Source organism: Enhydra lutris, unplaced genomic scaffold (genome assembly GCF_002288905.1).
Source record: "Enhydra lutris kenyoni isolate GAN:26980312 unplaced genomic scaffold, ASM228890v2 scaffoldscaffold37, whole genome shotgun sequence".
Taxonomy (NCBI): Eukaryota; Metazoa; Chordata; class Mammalia; order Carnivora; family Mustelidae; genus Enhydra; species Enhydra lutris.
This window is the reverse complement of record NW_019154121.1, coordinates 8,592,099-8,612,230: the sequence shown is the minus strand read 5'-3', so window position 1 is coordinate 8,612,230 and position 20,132 is coordinate 8,592,099. Positions and strand designations below refer to the sequence as shown.

Sequence of the window (20,132 nt, the reverse complement as noted above, 5' to 3'; positions counted from 1 at the left end):
GCAGGATCCTCTCTGCCTTGGGGGATATTAGAGTCTTGTGGGGGAGATAGGACATTAACCCCATAATCAAGATCACATATGATGAAACTCACTGCTCAGAAATACTTCTGTAGCTACAAAGCATGCCTAAGATTTTGAGCAGGCTGCTGCTAGTCAGAATTAACTCTGAAATCAAAAATCCCCCACCCAACCTATAGTCTGGAATGATCTCCTGAAACTCCAGACTATTCCTGCATTCTCTTTTAATACCGACTTTCCTTGTTGTTCCTTTCTGGTGCAGCCTCCTGTAGGTACCTGGAAGTACCTGTAGGTACCTCTGTTCAACCTGAAGTGTAGATATATTAAAGGAGGAAGGGTGAATATAGCAACGTCCTGGGAGAACCCAGGAGCCAACCTTTCTGGATGCCTTTTCTCTTTTCTCTTTGATCCTAGTTTATCCATATTATCTAACCAAGACGCTATCCTAAGTTTAAGCTAAAACTTTTTATGTTGAGCAGTACTTCCGGGACACCAGTCTCAAACATTTTTAGCATAGTGAAGCAACTTTCCTTTAGATACTAGATGTTTATCAATAATGTACATACATTGTCTCTACCTACCATCAAAATTCTTCATTCAACCATTCACACACATTTTATTTTTTTTCTCAAAGATTTTATTTATTTATTTGATAGAGAGAGAGAGAGAGAGATCACAAGTAGGCAGAGAGACAGGCAGAGAGAGGGGGAAGCAGGCTCCACACTGAGCATACAGCCCAATGTGGGGCTTGATCCCAGGACCCTGGGACCATGACCTGAACTGAAGACAGAGGCTTAACCCAAGGCGCCAATTCACACACATTTTAAACAGTATGCTGATATAATATTTATATTCGGTACTATTTATATTTGTATTTATATTCTGTACTTTTCATTTAGTGTTGAATCTCAATAGTAATTCAGATACCCCATTGTGGCCCTCCCCCTTTTTTTGGAATTCCTAAAATCGTTTCTGACTCAAATGCATATGACTTCCTTCACATCATGGGCATATTTCAATTAATGTTCTTACCAAAGGGAAAAAATGAGACATGATTTTTCATCTCCGTCTTGAGGAAACAGCACAGCCATTTGTCCACGAATCTCAATAATTTGTTCTAAAACTAACATTCACCTGGATTGCTATTTACAGAGCTTAGAATGGCTAAGCACATTTAAACAGACGTTTGGAAAGAGCTATCCTATCTGCAGCCTGAAAGTGCAACAAAATAGTCTCACGACACTTTTTCTCCTGCTTTTTCACTTTCTCAGGGCAAGTCAGCCGCTCCATCTTGTCCCAAAATGCCAGCCTTGTGCCTATGCGCTGTGAATTTAAGTGCTGTAACTAGATGAGGATTTGTCTTTTGTTTTCTTGTCAAAGCTTGGGCTAACAGAGTGAGTTAGTATTTGTCTGTGTCTCGTCAGTGCCTCTGGTACTGTCCACAGAGCGAGTGGGCACATTTCATCTCAATTACGAATAGAAGATGAATACAGGGTAGTGTGTGTGTGTCAGAGGTTAGAGCCATTTAATAGGATGAAATGCGAATGAAAATTGGAAAACAATCCAAGATATCTATAGAAGATGAGAAAGGGAGAAACTCAATTAGAGAAAACCATACACTTTCCTCCTTCTGGGCCCTGGTTTCTTTGCCCTATTATAGTTGCTTATTTGGTTTTAAATGGAAAAGCAAAGAGTTTATTGTTTCCATTGTGAAGAAAGGTAAGGTGGTTTCAGGGATTTCATTCATGTGCTCTAATGCTTATGTATAGTCTCTATAACCTAATCAACCTAACTTAATTACCTAAGTATAGCATTGTCTGTGATTTTGACAACACTGGTCAAAGGAAAAAGCAATTTTGTGAGATTTAACCTGAAAGGGTGAAAGAGAACTGAAGTTCTGTTATGGTGCTTTTCCCATGATAGGGTTTTATAAATTTGTCATAATAAATGCGAGTCCGGGTTTGTAGCTCAGAAATAGAAAAACAACAATACTAAACTTAGACCCAGATCCATCTTCCTTTGTTTGGTGTGTGTTTCCCTTTTGTCACCTAGAATGTGTTTTAGCCAAGGGAAGCAATTCAGCTATTTTGGTATCAGATGTGCAGTTATCTGTGTAACCTCAGTAAAAATATCTTCTTGGTAAACATCAAATCAGCTGTGAAAGTCAAGAGTGCAGTCACTTGAGAAACGAGTAAATGAACTGTATGCTTTCATTATTTTATTAGGAGGTTCTGAAGTCTGCTGCTCCTTCTGGGGTAGGAGGTATGAGATTTCTGTCTGGGTGGATGCTTCTTTCCTCAGTTTTTATATTCTGATATGGGAGAAATTAAAAAAAAAAAAAAAAGAAGAAGAAGAAGAAGAAGTGTTCTCTTTGACTTGGAGAAGAAGTTCTCCGCAAAAGAAAATGTCCACAAAGCTTGAGCATAAAAAGGAGAGACATTGAGGTGGATCGGTCCTGCTTAAAAAAGTGGACTTTGTCCCAGGCTACTTTACTTACAGAGTAAATACATAAATTTTTGTGGATCCGTGAGGGTGCACACACTCTCCACAGCTTTTACCTGCGTCATCTTGATGGAGGCAGTCTTTCCTGGAGTCTAATTTCTTGAAAGTAAAAAGGCTTTTCCAAACAAAACTCAAATTCTCTGTCCATATGAAGGCTCCTGAGACCTAGTCTTCTCAAAGACCCCAAATACTCTTTGTGCTGAGTTAGAGATAATAGTAAATAAGTCTAAATATTGCATTCGAGTATGATCAATGTCTGACAGAACCTCCACCTGAAAATGTTCTTCCTTGAAGAGCTAAAGGTTATATTCTGACATTTAGTTGAAAAATCCCACAGCACTTTTCAAGGCTGCAGAATTTGATTTTGTGGACAAATTTTAATTTAATTAAAGTTATGCCTTATGTACAGTCTGTCTTTTCAACAGAATTTTCAGCACCATCTCTCTGTCAGCAGTGTTTTGTCTTACCACAAAAAATGGCATTTTGTCATCGAGTCAAATGATTAAATTACAATGAGGAATGGTTTAAAGATTTTTATTTGCGAGGTCTACTGTTACGTCAGACATGGAAAATTGTAGTATTTGTTTTTTATTTTTTTTTTATTCTTCTCAACAAGAACACAAATCTTGTAAAGATTTATTTGAAGACGTGGGTCAGAAACCTCTGGTGGGAGTATAATTAGTAGAAACTTTCTGGAAGGCAGTTAATTTAAATGCTTCAAAAATGTATATATGTTCTGTCCTATCAACTGTACTTTCAGGAATTGATCCTTAAAAATAATTGAAAAAAGATAGAAGTACAAGGTTATTCATCTATGCATGAACTATCATAGTAAAAAAAAAAACAAAAGACAACCTAACAAATGATCTAACAGGAGGGCTTCATGGTGTAAAGGATTAACATCATAAGGGCATTTCAACAAATATTTTTGAGCATCTGGAGTGTACTAGTATATGGACCCATGGTGTAACAGAGAAAATTCTTACATCTGGGGAACTTCCATTTTCTTGTGTTTGTGGCCTAGTGGCAAGTGGGCATTACTGCGACATAGTCACTAAAAGACAATCACGTGGGACTGTACTTATTGATGTGGAAAGATGTTCAGTAAACAGTCGTCAGTGAGGATCAACAATTATAGACAAATATGCTGCTTTAAGGTGACAATTATACAGAACAAAGGCAATGCACCAAGGACTTTAAACAGTTATTATCCGAGGCCATGAGCAAATATGTGGGAATTTATTGACATTGTCTCATTTCTGCTTTAATGAAGTCTTAAGCATTTTTTTAAAACATAAAGATTTACCTAATTACCAAATGTGAATGCTCCCAAACTTCCTGCTAAGCCCAAGAGCCTTCCTCCCTTCTTTCCTGCTTCCACATCTATCTATCTCCTTCCTTACCTACCTCTCTGTCATCCATCACTGAAACATAGGAACAGAAGAGAACTTCCCTTCCCCACAGATACCTATTCCTTTCTTGGCCTACCATTGTTACCAGAGACTAGTTCTAGATATCTAACTCAAATCCTTCTCTCTTCTTCTAAAGGAATAAAATCTAGCTAATTGCTGCCCTTCGGTAAACGTAATAACCTCCATGTTTTCAGACACTTAACAAAACCCCTTCCCCTGTTTATTTTCTGGATCGTCCAAGAGCATTTTGGCATGGCTTGAGATTTCAACCTTCCTTTCTAGCCAGCTGTGAGGATCTAGATCATCGCACTGTGTGTGGTGGTTATGCCAATTAGCACAGGTCACAGAAGGGGTTTGAGGCTGAGAAGAATCTGGATGACAGGAAAAGGAAAACAAAAACTAAAATAAACCAACGCAAGCTGATGGTTGCTTTTACAACCTGGTACTCTGTCGGCTTCCTGTCTTCAGGTTGCTGGTGCCCGGTGCCAGCTACCCAGACTAGAATTACTGTAAAGAGAGAACAGGAATACATTTTGAGTCTATTACCAACTGGTCCCAAAATGGTTTTTGTTTTTTGATTTTTTGGTTTTTTTAAATCAAGTACCAAACGTATGTTTACTGAACTTTCAGAACTTCATGACCAGGGAGGCTTTCAAGCTTTTGCAGCTAGGTTTTGGAATTCCTGAGTTCCAAACAGACAAGGAGAGCTGTCCGTTTTCATTAACTCCAAATAAAAGCTTGAATTCAGCCTGCAGCCCTTGGCCTTAATCTTAGGAGCTGCTCTCCAGCTTCCAGGCTTGGGAAAGAACGTGGAGTGAAGGCTGCTTGCATTTCAGAACATAATTGTTCCCAACAACTGTGTTGTGGGTTTTTCTTCTCCTCCTGCAAAGATGAAAGATGTCTAATAAATAGGAGTCGGCGGGAGGAAGAGGGTACAGAGTAGAACAAAAGTGTCCAGGGTGGATGCGAATCCATGGACGAGAGCCCATGAAGAGGGGGTGCCTTGCCGGGGTTTTATCTGGGAGCCCGAGGCTTTGATTCTGTCTGCCTGCAGTGTGTACCTGGGAGCCGTGCAGCATTTAAGTGTGTGATGAAATCATCTGATGTCTTCATCAAGCTCTGTTTCTGCTTCAGGTCTTGGGGATATTAACATGACATCGCCTGCATTCTAGGTAGTAAAGGGACAACCCCAAACTGATGTAAGTTCTAAGAAAATTTGTCTTTTTTTTTTAATTGTATTTTTTATAAAATATAATATATTTTTATCCCCAGGGGTACAGGTCTGTGAATCGCCAGGTTTACACACTTCAGAGCACTCACCATAGCACATACCCTCCCCAATGTCCCCCTCCCCCCATCAACCCTCAGTTTGTTTTGTGAGATTGAGAGTCACTTATGGTTTGTCAAAAATTTGTCTTTTAAATAGGATAATTCACAGATATAGCACTGAATTTCAGAATCAGTTGACTATCAATTCTGCATATACATTAGAGAAGTCTCAATGACAAACCCAAGCTATTCCCATATTATTTTGCCCCCGATCACAGGGTAGCAAAAATCTAGTTGCCTTAGGTTTTGTTCACTGCTGTTTTTGTAAGGTAGGTATTTTTCAGGGTGCTTGTCTATAAAAAGTCAGATATCCCAACTTGCCCACATTTGCCAAACTAAGTTATGATGCAAGTTTACTTACTCAACTCATTTACTTACTCAGCATTTATAGGATAAAGAGACAAAAAGAAGGTGCTAAGGAAGAGAGGCAAAAGGGCTAAGTCCCAGCCCCTGCCATCTGAGTGAGCTGGTTTTCCCTGAAACCGAACCCTCCTTGAAACATGAGGAGCACAGAGGTCTTTTTGTGGAGGCCGGGACCCAAGGAGCAGCACACATGTGCAGATGTACACAAAAACAAAGGAGTGATGGCCTTTCAGGGAAGACTCAGTCCTCCAAGTTGCCTGGTCTCAAACCAGTCCAACATTTGAGAACCTCTGAGAAGATGTAAACGTGGACTCTGAATAATACATTGCCGCGACTTTTAGAAATTGAGGAAAGTAATGAAACTATTGAATTTCTTATTACCAAAGACCTGATACCAATCCACTGTGAGGAGCACACGGGCACGGAATTGCCTTCTTTTTCATGATAATGGACACATGTGGATAGATCAGCGGGCAACTTCTGTAATGAAAAGAGTGTGTGACTCCTATTCAGTGCTCTAGATTCCAGGCCTGACTTTGCCACATGATTAGCTAGGCGATTCACTTGAAAATCCCCAATTTAAAAAGGACATTAAAGCCTCTGTTTAAATATATTATATATCATGTATGTGATACAGCGGGTTATAAAATATATGCGTATATACCATGTGCACACTAAAATGTGTTCAAAGCATTGTAAGCATCGAAGTTAAGATTATCTCCACTCGCAGTTTCTCTGTTCATCTTGTCTCATCCCGTTTCAGCTCCTTGAAGTTGTGCTGTATAATTGAGACTGGTAGCAATTATAGATAGAACCACAGGAGTGCACTGAGTGACCCTGGCCGGGCCTAGGAGGATAAAATCCCCATTCTTCCTTAATTATTACCACCCTCTGCTCAGAACAATGATCCCCGTTAAGGCATTAAGAGCCTTATACAAGTCCAGGGATGAATAGGAACAGAAAGAAAAATAGTATCTGTGATCCTGCTGCAGGCAAGCAAGGGTTGGATGAAAGTGGTTATGGGTGCCATGAAGGAATTCCATGTGTTCTCAGAAACAACTCTAGTGAGACTCTGATTCTCGAAGCAATAAGCAATTTAAAAATGCCCTCAGATGCTAACAACGAGGGAGGCTGGCTGAAGGGTGCGTGAGAGCTCCTTGTACATTTCCTTGCACCTTCCTGTGACTCAATCATTACCACAAAATAAAAAGTTAATGGAAGTTTTCAATGCATTGAGAATTGGCAGTTAATATTTTGACTAATTAAAAATAATAATTAAACATATATGCACAAATAAACTCTATTAAAGGCATCTATAATGAATATGCCATCAGGGTTTTTGTTTAAAGATTTATTTATTTGAGAGAGAGCGAGCGAGCACAGGCTGGGAGGGGTAGAGGGAGAATGGATCCTCAAGCAGATTCCCCACTGAGCGCAGAGCTAGATGCGGGGCTCACTGGGGGCTCAGTCCCAAGACCCTGAGATCATGATCTGAGCCAAAACCAAGAGTTGGCCACCAAGCCATCAGGGTTTTTTTGGTTTTGTTTGTTTGTTTAAGTTGTTTTGTCTGGGGCACCTGGGTGGCTCAGTCAGTTAAGCATCTGCCTTTGGCTCAGGTTATGATCCTGGGGTCCTGGAATCGAGTCCCACGTTGGGCTCCCTGCTCAGTGGGAGTCTGCTTCTCCCTCTATCCCTCACCCCGCTCTCTCTCTCAAAAAGTAAAATTTTTTTTAAAAAAGTTAAAAGATTTTTGGTTGTTTTCTCTAAACTGTCTCAGAATCTGTATTATTTACCTTGGTAAGGGAATTTTCATCATGTCATAAGCACACCACCCCCAAAGCATTCCCTGAACCATTTGACAGTTGTTTTGGAGCTACTGGGGGTGTTGGGATGTCATTCCTTTGGGGTAAGGTGTCATTTGACACACCTAGGCTGTGGCATATGGGGATATGGCTGGAAAAGTCAGCAAAGTGAGTAACCCAGCCTGTAATGGCCACCTGATTATAAACAGCTACACACAGTTTTTCCTTTCATATCAAGTACTTAGAGCTTATTCAATGAGAGCAATATACATATATTTTTTCTAATATTTCTGACTAAAAAGGAACAATTGCAGCTAACGTTCTTCATGCCAGGGTTAACTAATTCCATTTTAAGCTGTACATGGTTCTGTAGCAATTAATTACTCTTTGTGTTTCTGCCTATACAATTATATATTAATTTGCCCAAAGAACTCCAGTCCTCCATTGCCTTTATTATATAGCAAATAAAGATGAAATAGGAAAAGAAAAAATTTATAAACATAAGCATATCTCAAAAATAAAGAAATCATTTAAAATCCCAACTGCATTTTTGAAATTTTTTTATTTGTTTATTTTACTTAGAGAGAGAGAGAGAGAGAGAGATTGCTCCCAGAGGGGAGGGGCAGAGGAGAGGGAAAGAATCTTAAATGTACTCCCTGCTGAGAACAGAGCCTGACACCTAGCTCAATTTCACAACCAAGATCATAACCAGAGCCGAAATCAAGAGTCAGAAGCGTAATCTCTGAGCCACCCAGGTACCCCCCCCCAACTGTATTATTAAAAACTTTTTAAAATGACATTTTCATAAATGTCAACATAAAATTTGAGCATCTCAGTTACATCTACTTGGAGCATTTCCACGGTAGATGAAAATGTGAGGGATAAAATGTGTTCCCATCTGGAATATTTTACCTGAGTACTTTCTACTGAGTCCTTTCCACTACCTGGAACATGCTAAAAGCTCACTGTGGATGGTTTATATTCTAAATAAGATTTAGTAATCACCCATTTCTGCCTCCACTCAATACACATTTGTGAATGGACAGAGCTTCATGTCCTCTTGAGTCAGAGGCAGAGACGGGGAGGAAGAAAAGACCAGAAGCCTACATGATACATGAGGACAGAATTCTTATACTGGAGAGGAAAAACCCTGGAAAGAGAGGGTCATCTTCTGTTATCTGAAGACCTATCACAGGTGATGATGGTTTGCAGGCTTGTTCTGTTTTATTCTGGGATGTGGGCAGAGCTGTAGGTAGAAAGAGCATTCAAAACTAGAGAGAGATGGACTTTTGCCTCAATGTGGAGAACTTCCTATTACCTGAAACTCCCTAGTAAATAGAGTCCAGTCGCCAGATTCCAAGCAGAGGCTGGGTGTTGGATCAGAGATATTGTGGAAAGCTGTTTTCACTAGTGGTCAGTAATACCTAGTGGTCTTTGAAGTCCCTTTTGGGTCTGAACAAGAGAGGCTGACTTGTGTCATTAGTAGGTAAACTAACTTGAGGTTGATTTGGTGTCAGGAACTAAATGAACACATACTTATTGTGTGCCCACCATATGCCAGGCACTGTTGTGGGCAGTGAGATTACCTAGCAGTTAAATAACCAGATAGAGACTCTCCTTGTAGAGCCTATTTTCTGTAAGGGGCAGATGGAAAGAGGGTTCTTTCTAGAGATCAATACTCCAGAACTGTATTAGCCAATGGACTAAGAATATGCACATTTTTATACATCAAAACAGACTTTCTTTGTAGAGAATCAATACTGTTTTTTTTAAATATTCTAAAAGGATAGACCATGAAGCACCTTTCTTACGATTTTTTATAATGATTATGGATATGTCAAATAGAAGAGTTTAATATTAACTTAATATTGTTTGCTTAGTTAATAATTCTATCAGAGGAGGAAAAAAATGTTTGGGCATGAAATACTATGTGGATTTTGATATCTATATGAATTAAGAAGACAATATAAAGTTTTGGTTAACAGCTGGTTTCGAGTTTGACTGACCAAGGCTGGAGAACTAGATTTTCTATTTACTGGCTAAGTAACCACTGGCAAGTTACTTAACCTAAATCTGTTTCCTAATCTGTAATAAGGGGATACAATTAGTAATGACTTCATGAGTGCTTGGCACTAATAAGTACTTGCTGAATGAAAGGGTTTAGAAATATTAACGAAGAATGCATTTATTGTACCTGTCATAGTACCAGGCATGCTATGATTAAATAGTGATGGGTATGGAGGTGTTGGTTGTGATGACAGGGGTTGTGAAACTGTTCCTATTTGGAGATAATATGATCATCTATATAGAAAACTCTATGGAATTTTTAAAAACAACGTTATAACTAATAAGTGAGTTTAACAAGGCTGCAGGATATAAGATCAATGTACAAAACTCATTTTATATACAAAGAACAAGCAATTGAAATTAAAATAATAATATCATTATGATAACAATAAAAAACATGAAATGCCTGGAGGTAAATTTGGCAAAACATGCACAAGATCTGTATACTGAACCTATAAAGCATTGTTTAGAGAAATAAAAGAAGACATAAACAAATGGAGAGCTACACCATTTTCATGGATCAATGCACTCAAAGTTGTTAAGATGTCAGTTCTTTCCAAAATGATCTATAGAGTTAACACAGTCCCAGTTAAAATGCTAAGAGGTATTAGCATTTTATATGGACTAAATTTTATATGGACTCTAAAGCTGATTCTTCATTTCAAATAGAAACACAAAGGATCTGGAGTAGCCCAGACAACTTTGAAAAAGAAAAGCAAAATTGCAAGAGTTACACTTCTTAATTTCAAGACTTCCTATGAAGCAACATTAAATTAAGGCAATGTGATATTGATGCAATCATAGCAAATAGATTGATGGAACAGAATGGAAAGTTCAGAAATAGACTCATGCATACATGATCAATTGATTTTGGACAAAGATGCAAAGACAATTCAGTGGAGGAAATATCATCTTTTCGGCCAATGGTGTTGGGATACGAACATCTACATTAAAAAAAAAAAATCTTCGATCCGTACCTTTCACCATTTTTAAGCCTTAATTCAAAGCTGATCATAGATGTAAATATAAAACCTAAGACTATTAAATTATAGAATTAAATGTAGGAGAAATTCTTTGTGACCTTAGACTAGGCAATGATTTCCTAGATGCACCAAAAGCATTATGTATAAAAGAAAAATTTTAAACTTGGATACCATTAAAATAAAAAATGTCTGTTCTTCAAAAGCTATAATTAAGGGACTGAAAAGACAAGCTGCAGCCTGGAAGAAAATGTTTACAAACCACATGTCTGATAAAGGACTTTTAGCTGAATATAGAGAACTCCTAAATCTCAGTAATAAGAAAACAAACCCCAGTCAGAAAAATGGATAAACAATCTGAACATTTAACCAAACAAGACTCGAAGATTGAAAAGAAGCACTTTTCAAGATTCTCAACATCATCAGGAGGATGTAAATTAAAACTACAAGCTACCATTGTGTAGTATCCGAATGTCTAAAATTAAGGCAACTAACTGTGCCAGGTAGGCCACAAGTGAGGATGTGTAGCAACGGGAATGTTCCATGTTGACAGCTAGTGGGAATGTAAACTTGTGCATTCATATACCTGCCATGTGATATAGCCATTCTACTCCTAGGTGATTATTCAAGACTAATGAAAGTACTTATGCATAAAAGTTGCATATAAACGTTCTTAGCAGTTTTATTTGTAATATCTAAAAACTGAAAGCAACCGAAATGCCCGTCAAGTCAAAGGATGAAACAAATGTACTCAATAGAATACTACTCAAAAATAAAGAAGAATGATGCATTGGTGTGTGTATATATATACATAGATAGAGTGATAGATCGATTGATCGATCACAACATGGGTGTATCTCAAAAGAGATTATTATTCTGAGTGAAAGAGTACAGACTGTATGGTCCATTTCCATAAAATTCTAGTAAATGTAAATTGATCTGTTTTGACAGAAAGCCAATCTGGTTGCCTGGGAGTAGGGAGAATTGGGAACATTTTTAATTGGGATTAAAAATGGGAAGGATGAAAGAAAAATGGGAAGGATGATACTTTGGGGGATATTATGTTTGTTATCTTGATTGAGGCAGTGGTTTCATGGGTATCAAAACCTACCGAATTGTTTACTTATCATACGTGTAGTTTGTTGTTGATCCGTTATATCTCAATCTTTAATAATTATTGTGTAATGGTTGTCACAACACTAAGAGCACATGACATGGTTTTGGTGACCTTTGGGCAACCTCCAACATGAGTTTTTGCTTAATAGAAAAGGTCATGTGGGTTTACATTTTTAGTCATGACCATATAGGTTATAATTAGCTATGAGTTCATAGTAGAAAGTGAGAAAATGTTGTCACTGGGCATTGGTTGTATTAGTCTGATTAATATGGAGCCTGGGATGTACCTTAGAGTAATTGTTAACACATTCTTTCATTTTGTCCTTACATTTTTGGACCATGAGACTGATATCTGAACACTATGTTCCAAGATACTCATTCGCACTTCTAGTTAGTGAGTAAATATAGCCATAGACATTTTATTTTAATGAGAATGAATTCTCATTTACAGGGACATGTCTGATCCTTTATTTAAAAATAGAGTAAAATTCCACTCATATATTTTAATTGACGTTCGTGGATGCCTTTCACCCAAGGACTTCTCAAAATCATTTAATGTCCAAAGACTGTAATATACCATCTTCCAGTTTGACAGGTGCAAGAAAAGGGAATTAAGTGGCTTGCAGGGATCACAAAGCAATTCTGCAAATCTGTGTGTGTGTGTTCACATGTGTGTGCATGTGCACACGTGCTCATGGGCACATGTGAGTGCAATGAGTGCATGCGTGGTAGACAGTCAGGCAAGGTATAAACAAAGCTGACCCAACATCTTTAATTTGGTTGCTTATTGTATTATGTTCTCTTTTTAGTGAACTTATTTTGCTATTTCCTGAATAGGCCAGGTATTGTAACATAAGGGTATTTTATGAGCAGGTCACAAAGACGATGCAGGAATGCCACATGACCAGAGAAAAAAATCTAACACAATAGTCCATCCCAAACTTCTCTCCTCTCAAAACTGTCCTTGCTTTGGAGTGTGGTGACTCTTTACAAAGCTTCTGGTGTTGCCTTTGATTTACACTGACTGAACACATGCTCAACGTCTACTGCATTGCAAGTATTTTGCCAAGCTCTTGACATACATTTAATTATATGATCACCGCAACACTGGGCTATGGGTAGTAGAACTAGAGCTTGGTTTAAACACCTTGTCCAGGAAATGGTGTCTGGATTTGAAATTGGAGCATTGAAGCAGACAGACTTAAGTTCTTCTTCAGTTAGCCATGTGACCTTGGGCAAGTTACCTACTCATATTTGAGACTTAATGGCTCATCCACAGAAGAGAATTATAAAGCTCATGTTATAGAGAAGTTGTGTTGCAAGCCTCACAGCACATCATAAATGCTCAGTGGGGAAACAGAAATAGAAATGCTACTTTGTTTGCATTCCATCCTGTTCTGCTAGGTTCTTTGCCTTTCCTAATACATCAGTGCAAACCAGATGAGGCTGAGTCCTCCTGGCTAATGGCTCTGCAGTTTTCCCCTTGGAGCAGATCTCCTCATTAGAGATCTGTCTTCTCAGCAAGACTGTAGACTGTGAGTCCCCTGAAGACAGAGATCATCTCTCAGTTATTACTGTTCCTCCAGTGCCCAGCCCAGGGACCAGTAGATTCTTATGAATTGAATTGACAGGTCTCATGCACGATGTACTTCCCAGCATCTCTAGAGCTTTGTTCACAACCCATACCCCGCATCCCAGATCCTGCCAGCCTACTCTTTGTCTTCATTCCAGAAACTGCTTGATTTCTGTCACTTGACCATCCTCTGACTCGAAGAGCTCTGTCACCATGTCTACATCGTGGCTCATGGCTTTTACTGCTGTGAGTGTTCCAGAAAACTGACCTTGGCATGTGTGACATGCCTGAGCCCTGTGGACATGCTCACACCTGGTCAGGTCTCTGGCCCACCAGCCTCTCTTGACCTTAATGTCCTATCATTCTACCCTGTTTCAGCCCAGTTTATAAGGGTGTCTATTACTCATTTAGTCAATGGACCCATAGCAGTATGTTTATAATTACTGTGTTTTGCTCTTCCTGTTTTTCTTCCTACCCTGTTATCTGCTCTCTATTCTCCTGATGCCATATGGCCATCCCTATTTTGACTTCTAGGTAACACCCGTGAATCTACAAGAAACCCATCGTGTTTTACATATTTGCACTGAGGATATTTAAGATTATCTTTTGTCAGGGTGCCTGGCTGGCTCAGTCAGTAGAGCATGTGACTCCTGATCTCAGGGTTGTAAGTTCAAGCCCCATGTTTGGTATAAAGATTATTTAAAAATAAAATCTTTTAAAAAAGAAAAAAAAAACAGATTATCTTTTGTCCCATTGCATAATGGTTCTTTGCTGGATAACTTTGGAGCTGAAACTCCATCAGTTAGGTTCTTTCCCTTACAATATCAGCCATTCTTAATTTGAGACAACTTAGAGTACTCCAGCCTATTTCTAGACAGACAATGCCCTCCTCTCTTCCACTTGCCATACTTGGCATTTTGTTTATCCAGGGTCGGTAGGTCAAAATATGTGCCTGATACAGTCTAAAGTCTGACGGGAATGCAGAGTGTAGAGCATTCAGTCTAGAATTAGAGAGCTATTTCTTGACTTTTTCCATGGCTTTCTTTTCGGATTTAAGGATTTACACAGATTGCATGCGTTCCACAAGTATCCTGATTCCTCTAAGAGATTTTATAAGGTAAGCCCAGGTTTTCCCACCCTGGTGAAAGTGGTTAGGAGCTCCTGTAGCAAGTTTCTGTAGCGTGGTGTTTTGGGTGAGCCCTGTGAAAACATTCTAAAGCACTGTGTTTTCTCTCTGGCTTTTCTGAAGGACATCAGATTTCCTGGTTGGCACTTATTTTGACCATGAAATGGGAAAGGTGAAGGGAGGAGATCAGGCATTTTTCTGCTCCTAATTTAAAATGATTGTCCAAAGTAGCTCTCAGAGTGGCTCAGAATTTATTTAGAGACCACTGTAGGGTTCTTGACGGGGTAAAGACCATTCAGAAAGCATGCTGGCATAGCTTCTTCTCTCATTCTTTTGGAATAACTGTGACATTGGAGTTTCAGGGAAACAGTGTGAAGAAACCTTCCCTCTTTGCATGCAAAATATTTTCCATCCTAGCTTGCAAAGGAATATTTGAAAGGACTTTTTCATTTTTGTGAATGAACAAATAAAATAATTTACCCTGGGACAGCTTTCTGTTGCATAGGAAATGAACTCAATATCAGGTCAAATGGAGATACTGACCTGACATTGCTCTGATTTCCCATGAGCCTTGGGAAGTGTTTTGACCTCTGGACTACTCTTTTCCCATTGCTTCCTATTGTCTTTGTGTGTGTGTGTGTGTGTGTATCCATGTGCATGTGTACGTGTGTGTGTATTAAGGTATGTCTTTTCCCCAAAATTCAAATAAAGTATTTGTGAACATAATAATAATTCTCAAATGGTAGGAGAACTCTTTAATATGGTGTTGCAGAAAATAATTTTCTTATGTAAAGAGAAACATCTTAATTAAATTTGTATTAAGGATTTTTTTTATATGCCAAGATTACTTCGCACAGCACCCCTGAATCAGGGACAGTTTACTTACCGTCTTCCAGTTTTGCTGTAGCAGTCATGTTCTCTCTGCTTTTCTTTTAGGAGTCATCTCTACTGCAGACATTCTTGATCGAGAGACAACGGGGTCCTACTGGCTGACCGTGTACGCCACAGACCGGGGCGTTGTTCCACTTTATTCCACGATTGAGGTCTACATTGAAATTGAAGATGTGAATGACAATGCCCCCCTGACCTCGGAACCTATTTATTATCCTGTTGTCATGGAAAACTCGCCAAAGGACGTATCTGTCATTCAGATCCAGGCTGAGGATCCAGACTCCAGTTCCAATGAGAAACTGACATACAGGATTACAAGTGGGAATCCCCAGAACTTCTTTGCCATCAATACCAAAACAGGTAAGGGAATGATCATATGACTTTTTTTCCAATTGGTCGTCCGGCTTTTAAATCCATCAGCCTGACACCTGCTTATTTATTTCATTTATTTTCCCCCTGACTTATTTTATGATATGGAGAATAACATTCTCATGATATGGAGAATAACATTCTCTCTCTCTCTCTCGTCCCTCCCCCCCGGGGGGGGGATAGTTTCTGAAAAGGTGAGCATTCTACTTGGTATGTTCTGGCTGGTATGTTTTAACTTCAGCTGAACCAAGGTGAAATAATCTAATAGAAATGAGAGGCTTTCACGAAAAGCTTTAGATTTGCTTTCCTTGTTATAATAAAAAGTTGTTCCTCAGCCACTCAGAAGGCTGCATGCCCCCTTTGTCTTTCTGGGGAAGGAATAACCTGGCCAATGCTGGGTTCTGTCGGTAAGCTGGCTTTGTGACACCTGTACTTCTGGGAACTTCTCCCTTGCTTGACCTTCATCTAGCTTGGTGTAAATGATCTCCTTTAAGCCTTAAATTTAAACCCCAGATTTTTTGTGATTCCTGTAGTACCCATGAGTATAGTGTCAATGTTTAGAAGAACTTCCGGTGTCTCAATTTTTACATAAAGTGTACCACCTGTAGATTTTTTGGTCTTTTGCATAAAAACATTTCTAGAGATCATTCTGACAATTTGCTGGCTAAGGCTCAGGAGGGGCTGGTGTGGAGTTCGGTGGACTGCATTCTGAGACAAGTGCATACACTGGGAAGCTCTCAGAGGTTCCTTGCTTTCTTGTGATTTGCCTAGTTTAGATCTGAACAAGAGAGCCAAATCGTCAGTGAGAGTTGTGGTGGATAGAGTCTGAATTAATTGAAAGCTAGAAAAAAGAAAAAAAAAAAAAGCTATTGTTGTTTCACCCCAGGCAAGTGAATTGACAGTGGTCAAAAGTTAGGCTGGTTGGTATTTGCTGGTGTGGACATACCCAGTTTTCCTAACAAACTACTGATGGGGTTGATAGTCATTTCTCCTGCCTGTGCTTGTTAAAGAGGAAACATACAGCTGACCCCATGTAGTTTATAAATGTCAGATTCCTGTGAACATACTTTAGAGAGAATGTCATGTTTTTTGGAAATAATTGATTTTCTCTAATTATAAGTGGGTCAGTCTTCTTGTTAGGCAGAGTCTCACATGCGAACAGTGGAATCAGGATTTCACTTGCATTTCACTCCTAGACAAAGAGTGGTCATCTTCTATCTTTCTGACTGAAGCCCGCTGGAACTTGCAAGAGAAGTCTCAGAGATTTGGAGGCTAGCTCAGCCTTTCAGAACCATGTTACATAAGGGAAACTGCCCAAGGACCTGTGGGACCCGTGAGCTGTGCTGGAAATCCCCTCCTGATTCACTTTCTCAGTATAGCTTAAGGACTCTGTGGAATATGGTGACAGAGAAACAAATTCAGATATTTTAGAAAGTCAAGAGAGAGAGAGAGGATGAAGACCGAAAAAAATGTCACAGTAAAGAAGTTGAGGGCACAGATGTCTTCATATTTCACAACCCCCGTGGAATGTGAAACACCCCCAGTCACCTTCTGCCTTCCTTCTAATTCCCTTGCCACTCGAGTCATTCAGAGTGAGCCCACCACCCTCTTTTTGAGAAGTAAAAGACCCAGCAGAAGGACAGTTTTAACTCTTCTCTTTCTCCTCTGATGACCGAAAAGATTTTAGAATGAAGTCATAGGGAAGGATTTGAATTGGATATGAAGAAGGTAGGCTGTAGATTATCTGCGGAGAAGAACATGTAACTAAAGCTGTCTTTTGTGCAGATTTTAGAAGTTTGTATGAAATCTCAGAAACTCTTGTATGGTCACAATTTAGCCTATAATGTGTAATAAGAGCCTTAATTATATTTACAATTTCTCTGTCCTTGCCATAGATTTTAAAAAACCATTTGTGCCAGGAATGGCATTTTACACTCCCTTTTCTAATTGTCTAAAAGAAAGAGCATTACTTTGTAATTCTCCAGCACATGGTAAGAAAACACTGGATTTTATTGATTCACTTACTCACCAGACATTTATTATCATGCCTACTAGTTTCCAAACAAAGTCTAGTAACAGCTATATAAACTTAAGATATGATCCAAACCTTCCTGGAACCCAAAGTTACATGAAATTAACAAAGTAACTCATGTTTATCACACAGTGAAAGAGTACAATAATTGATCATGGTGGGAGAATTTCACTCAACGTGGCCTTGGTGAGAGTGATGGTCAGGGAGTGCTTCATGGAGGCGGTAATATTTGGAGTTAGAAGTCCTGGTTTTTAAGTCCCTGCTCTGCACTTCCTTGCTGGGAAACACAATTGACCACACCAAGGGGAAACATAAACCAAATGAGACAGTCCTGACTTCACCAGCTTTTATGAACTTGGGAAAATTCTGGAACCTTTCTGAAATTTTCCTTTTTACTGAGCGAGGATTGTTGCAAGGAACTTAGGAGTCCTCTGAAATGCTTAGCACATTAGCACAGTGCCTGCAGCATTGAGACCGCAATCGGTGATACCCCATTCTGATTGCCTTACCTTTGATTACAGACACATCATTCACTCTTCTTGGACCTCAGCTTCTTATCTATAAAATGAAAATGGCATTGCTGACTTCATGGTGGGGGGGCGGGTGTTACTCATGAAGACTGAAAGTCGTGATGTGTTTGAAAGTTGTCAGTAAACTACAAAGCTCTGTAAGAATCATGTTATCACTCTATTCCTTTCTATGGAAATTCACAGAACCACAAGCCTGGTGTAATTCTTGTGAAAATCGTTGCTCTAATATAATGCTGCCTGTGGAGCAGTCTTAAGCCAGTTCTACAAAACCTCTTTGGCATTTCTTCCTGTCTTTCTAAAGGCATTTGTCTGAAATAGTTATGTTAACGTAACATCTTTTAGTAATGAAGTGGGAGTGCACCCACCAGCATATTTATTAAAGATCTTTGCTTTAGATTTTTTTTTTCAACTGGATGTAGAATGACCTTTCATTCCTTTCTTTGTGGTAGAGCTGAAATTTAAAGACTTTTGTTTTGTTTTGGCAATGTGCTCCATAATAAATAAGATTTAAATGATTAATGCATGCTCAAATAATGTCAGTGGCCATGGTCCACAGACTGCAGCAGATAACAGATGTCCCAGACCTAAGCAGTGAGAGAAATTTCTCTGTTGAACAGTGTTACCTACCCAAAATGCCTTTTTTTTTTTTCTAACAGACCTAAAACCACATAAAAGCAGTAATCTGGGACCTTCCTGAGTAATTGTTGTAGCTTAAGAGTAAAAACAAAAACTGTACCTCTGACGTCCTTTCTACCTGTACAGAGAACCCCTGATTCACTCCAGGCAGAGCAGCCAAATTCAGTCCAGGGCAGCGTCTTTGTGGATGTCTGCCCCAGCTCACTGGTAACTAGAGCCCTACCAGTGTGTTCTGAGCTGCAGTCCCCCAGCAGGCTGGTGTCCACTTGCCTCTTTGGGGAAGCAGGCACTCAAATGCTTGCTTCCAGCCCTTGAAACAAAATTTTAGTTGGCCATTGACTAGTCATCCTGGCTCAGTTGGGGAGCAGGTGTGAGAAGTTCCTCCAGGGTCTTAGAAGGTTTATTTTAGTTGTATCTGTAGTATGGATACCACTTAGCAGAGCGCAAGCACGCCGGCATTTGGTAGAGCACTCAGGAGATGTTAGCTGTTGCTGTTACTATTACTTTTTTTTTTTTTTAAAGATTTTATTTATTTATTTATTTATTTGACAGAGGTCACAAATAGGCAGAGAGGCAGGCAGAGACGGGGTGGTGGGGAGGCAGGCTCCCTGCTAAGCAGAGAGCCCGATGCGGGGCTCGATCCCAGGACCCTGGGATCACGACCCGAGCCGAAGGCAGAGGCTTTAACCCACTGAACCACCCAGGCGCCCCTGCTGTTACTATTATTAATCATCCTGTATTCCACCCTAGAATAAAGTTTATGTAAGTTGCACGCAGAGTTTTCCCAGCACTGTCTTTTGATGAAGGCGTACTTGAAAGGCTGCAGTGTTTTTCCTCAGTACACGGTGTATAGCACTGGAACCTTCCATTCAGGCTTATAAAGTGTATTATGCACTACTGTCTACCTCTGCTATTTTAGACCCCAGGTGTTGTGGGATGGCAGATATATAAGAGAAGCATGAGATCATTTGTGCATTCAGGGAATTTATTCTCATGGGAAAAATAGGACAGTCACACATACAATGTACTTTAGCAAAGAGCATAAGGCAACTTATAAGAAATAAATGGTCAAACTCTGTGGAATGTAAGCTGTGAACAGGGTAACATGTCAGAAAGGGGCTGGGGCAAGGACTTCCCAGATCTGAAGTGGGCCTTGAAGAATGGGTCCATCTGCAGAGAGAGCAAGCCAGAAAACAAGTTAAGTTGACTTGAAAACCCATCTGCTGCTGTTGAAGCTAGTTTGAGAGGCATTATACAATTAGAAAAGGAATTTTAAAAGACTCATAAGTGTCTGGAACGTTGTGAGATACTAGAAATAACAAATATGTGCATCTCTTCTCTCTCTCTTTCTCTCTTTTTGGTTTGGTGATATTTGGATTTTTAAAA

The 20,132-nt window shown here is 39.4% G+C and overlaps 1 protein-coding gene and 1 pseudogene across 1 annotated transcript in view; one reads left to right on the top strand and one right to left on the bottom strand.

The window, feature by feature from the left end:
- The window catches only part of LOC111154502, a 131,811-nt pseudogene extending 129,226 nt beyond the window's left edge, over positions 1–2,585 (bottom strand).
- The window catches only part of LOC111154480 (FAT atypical cadherin 3), a 507,157-nt gene that overhangs the window by 147,265 nt on the left and 339,760 nt on the right, over positions 1–20,132 (top strand). The window contains exon 2 of the mRNA XM_022514093.1: positions 15,225–15,539. Within this exon, the coding sequence (XP_022369801.1) occupies positions 15,225–15,539 (315 nt within the window). The remainder of the gene's footprint in view (positions 1–15,224; positions 15,540–20,132) is intronic.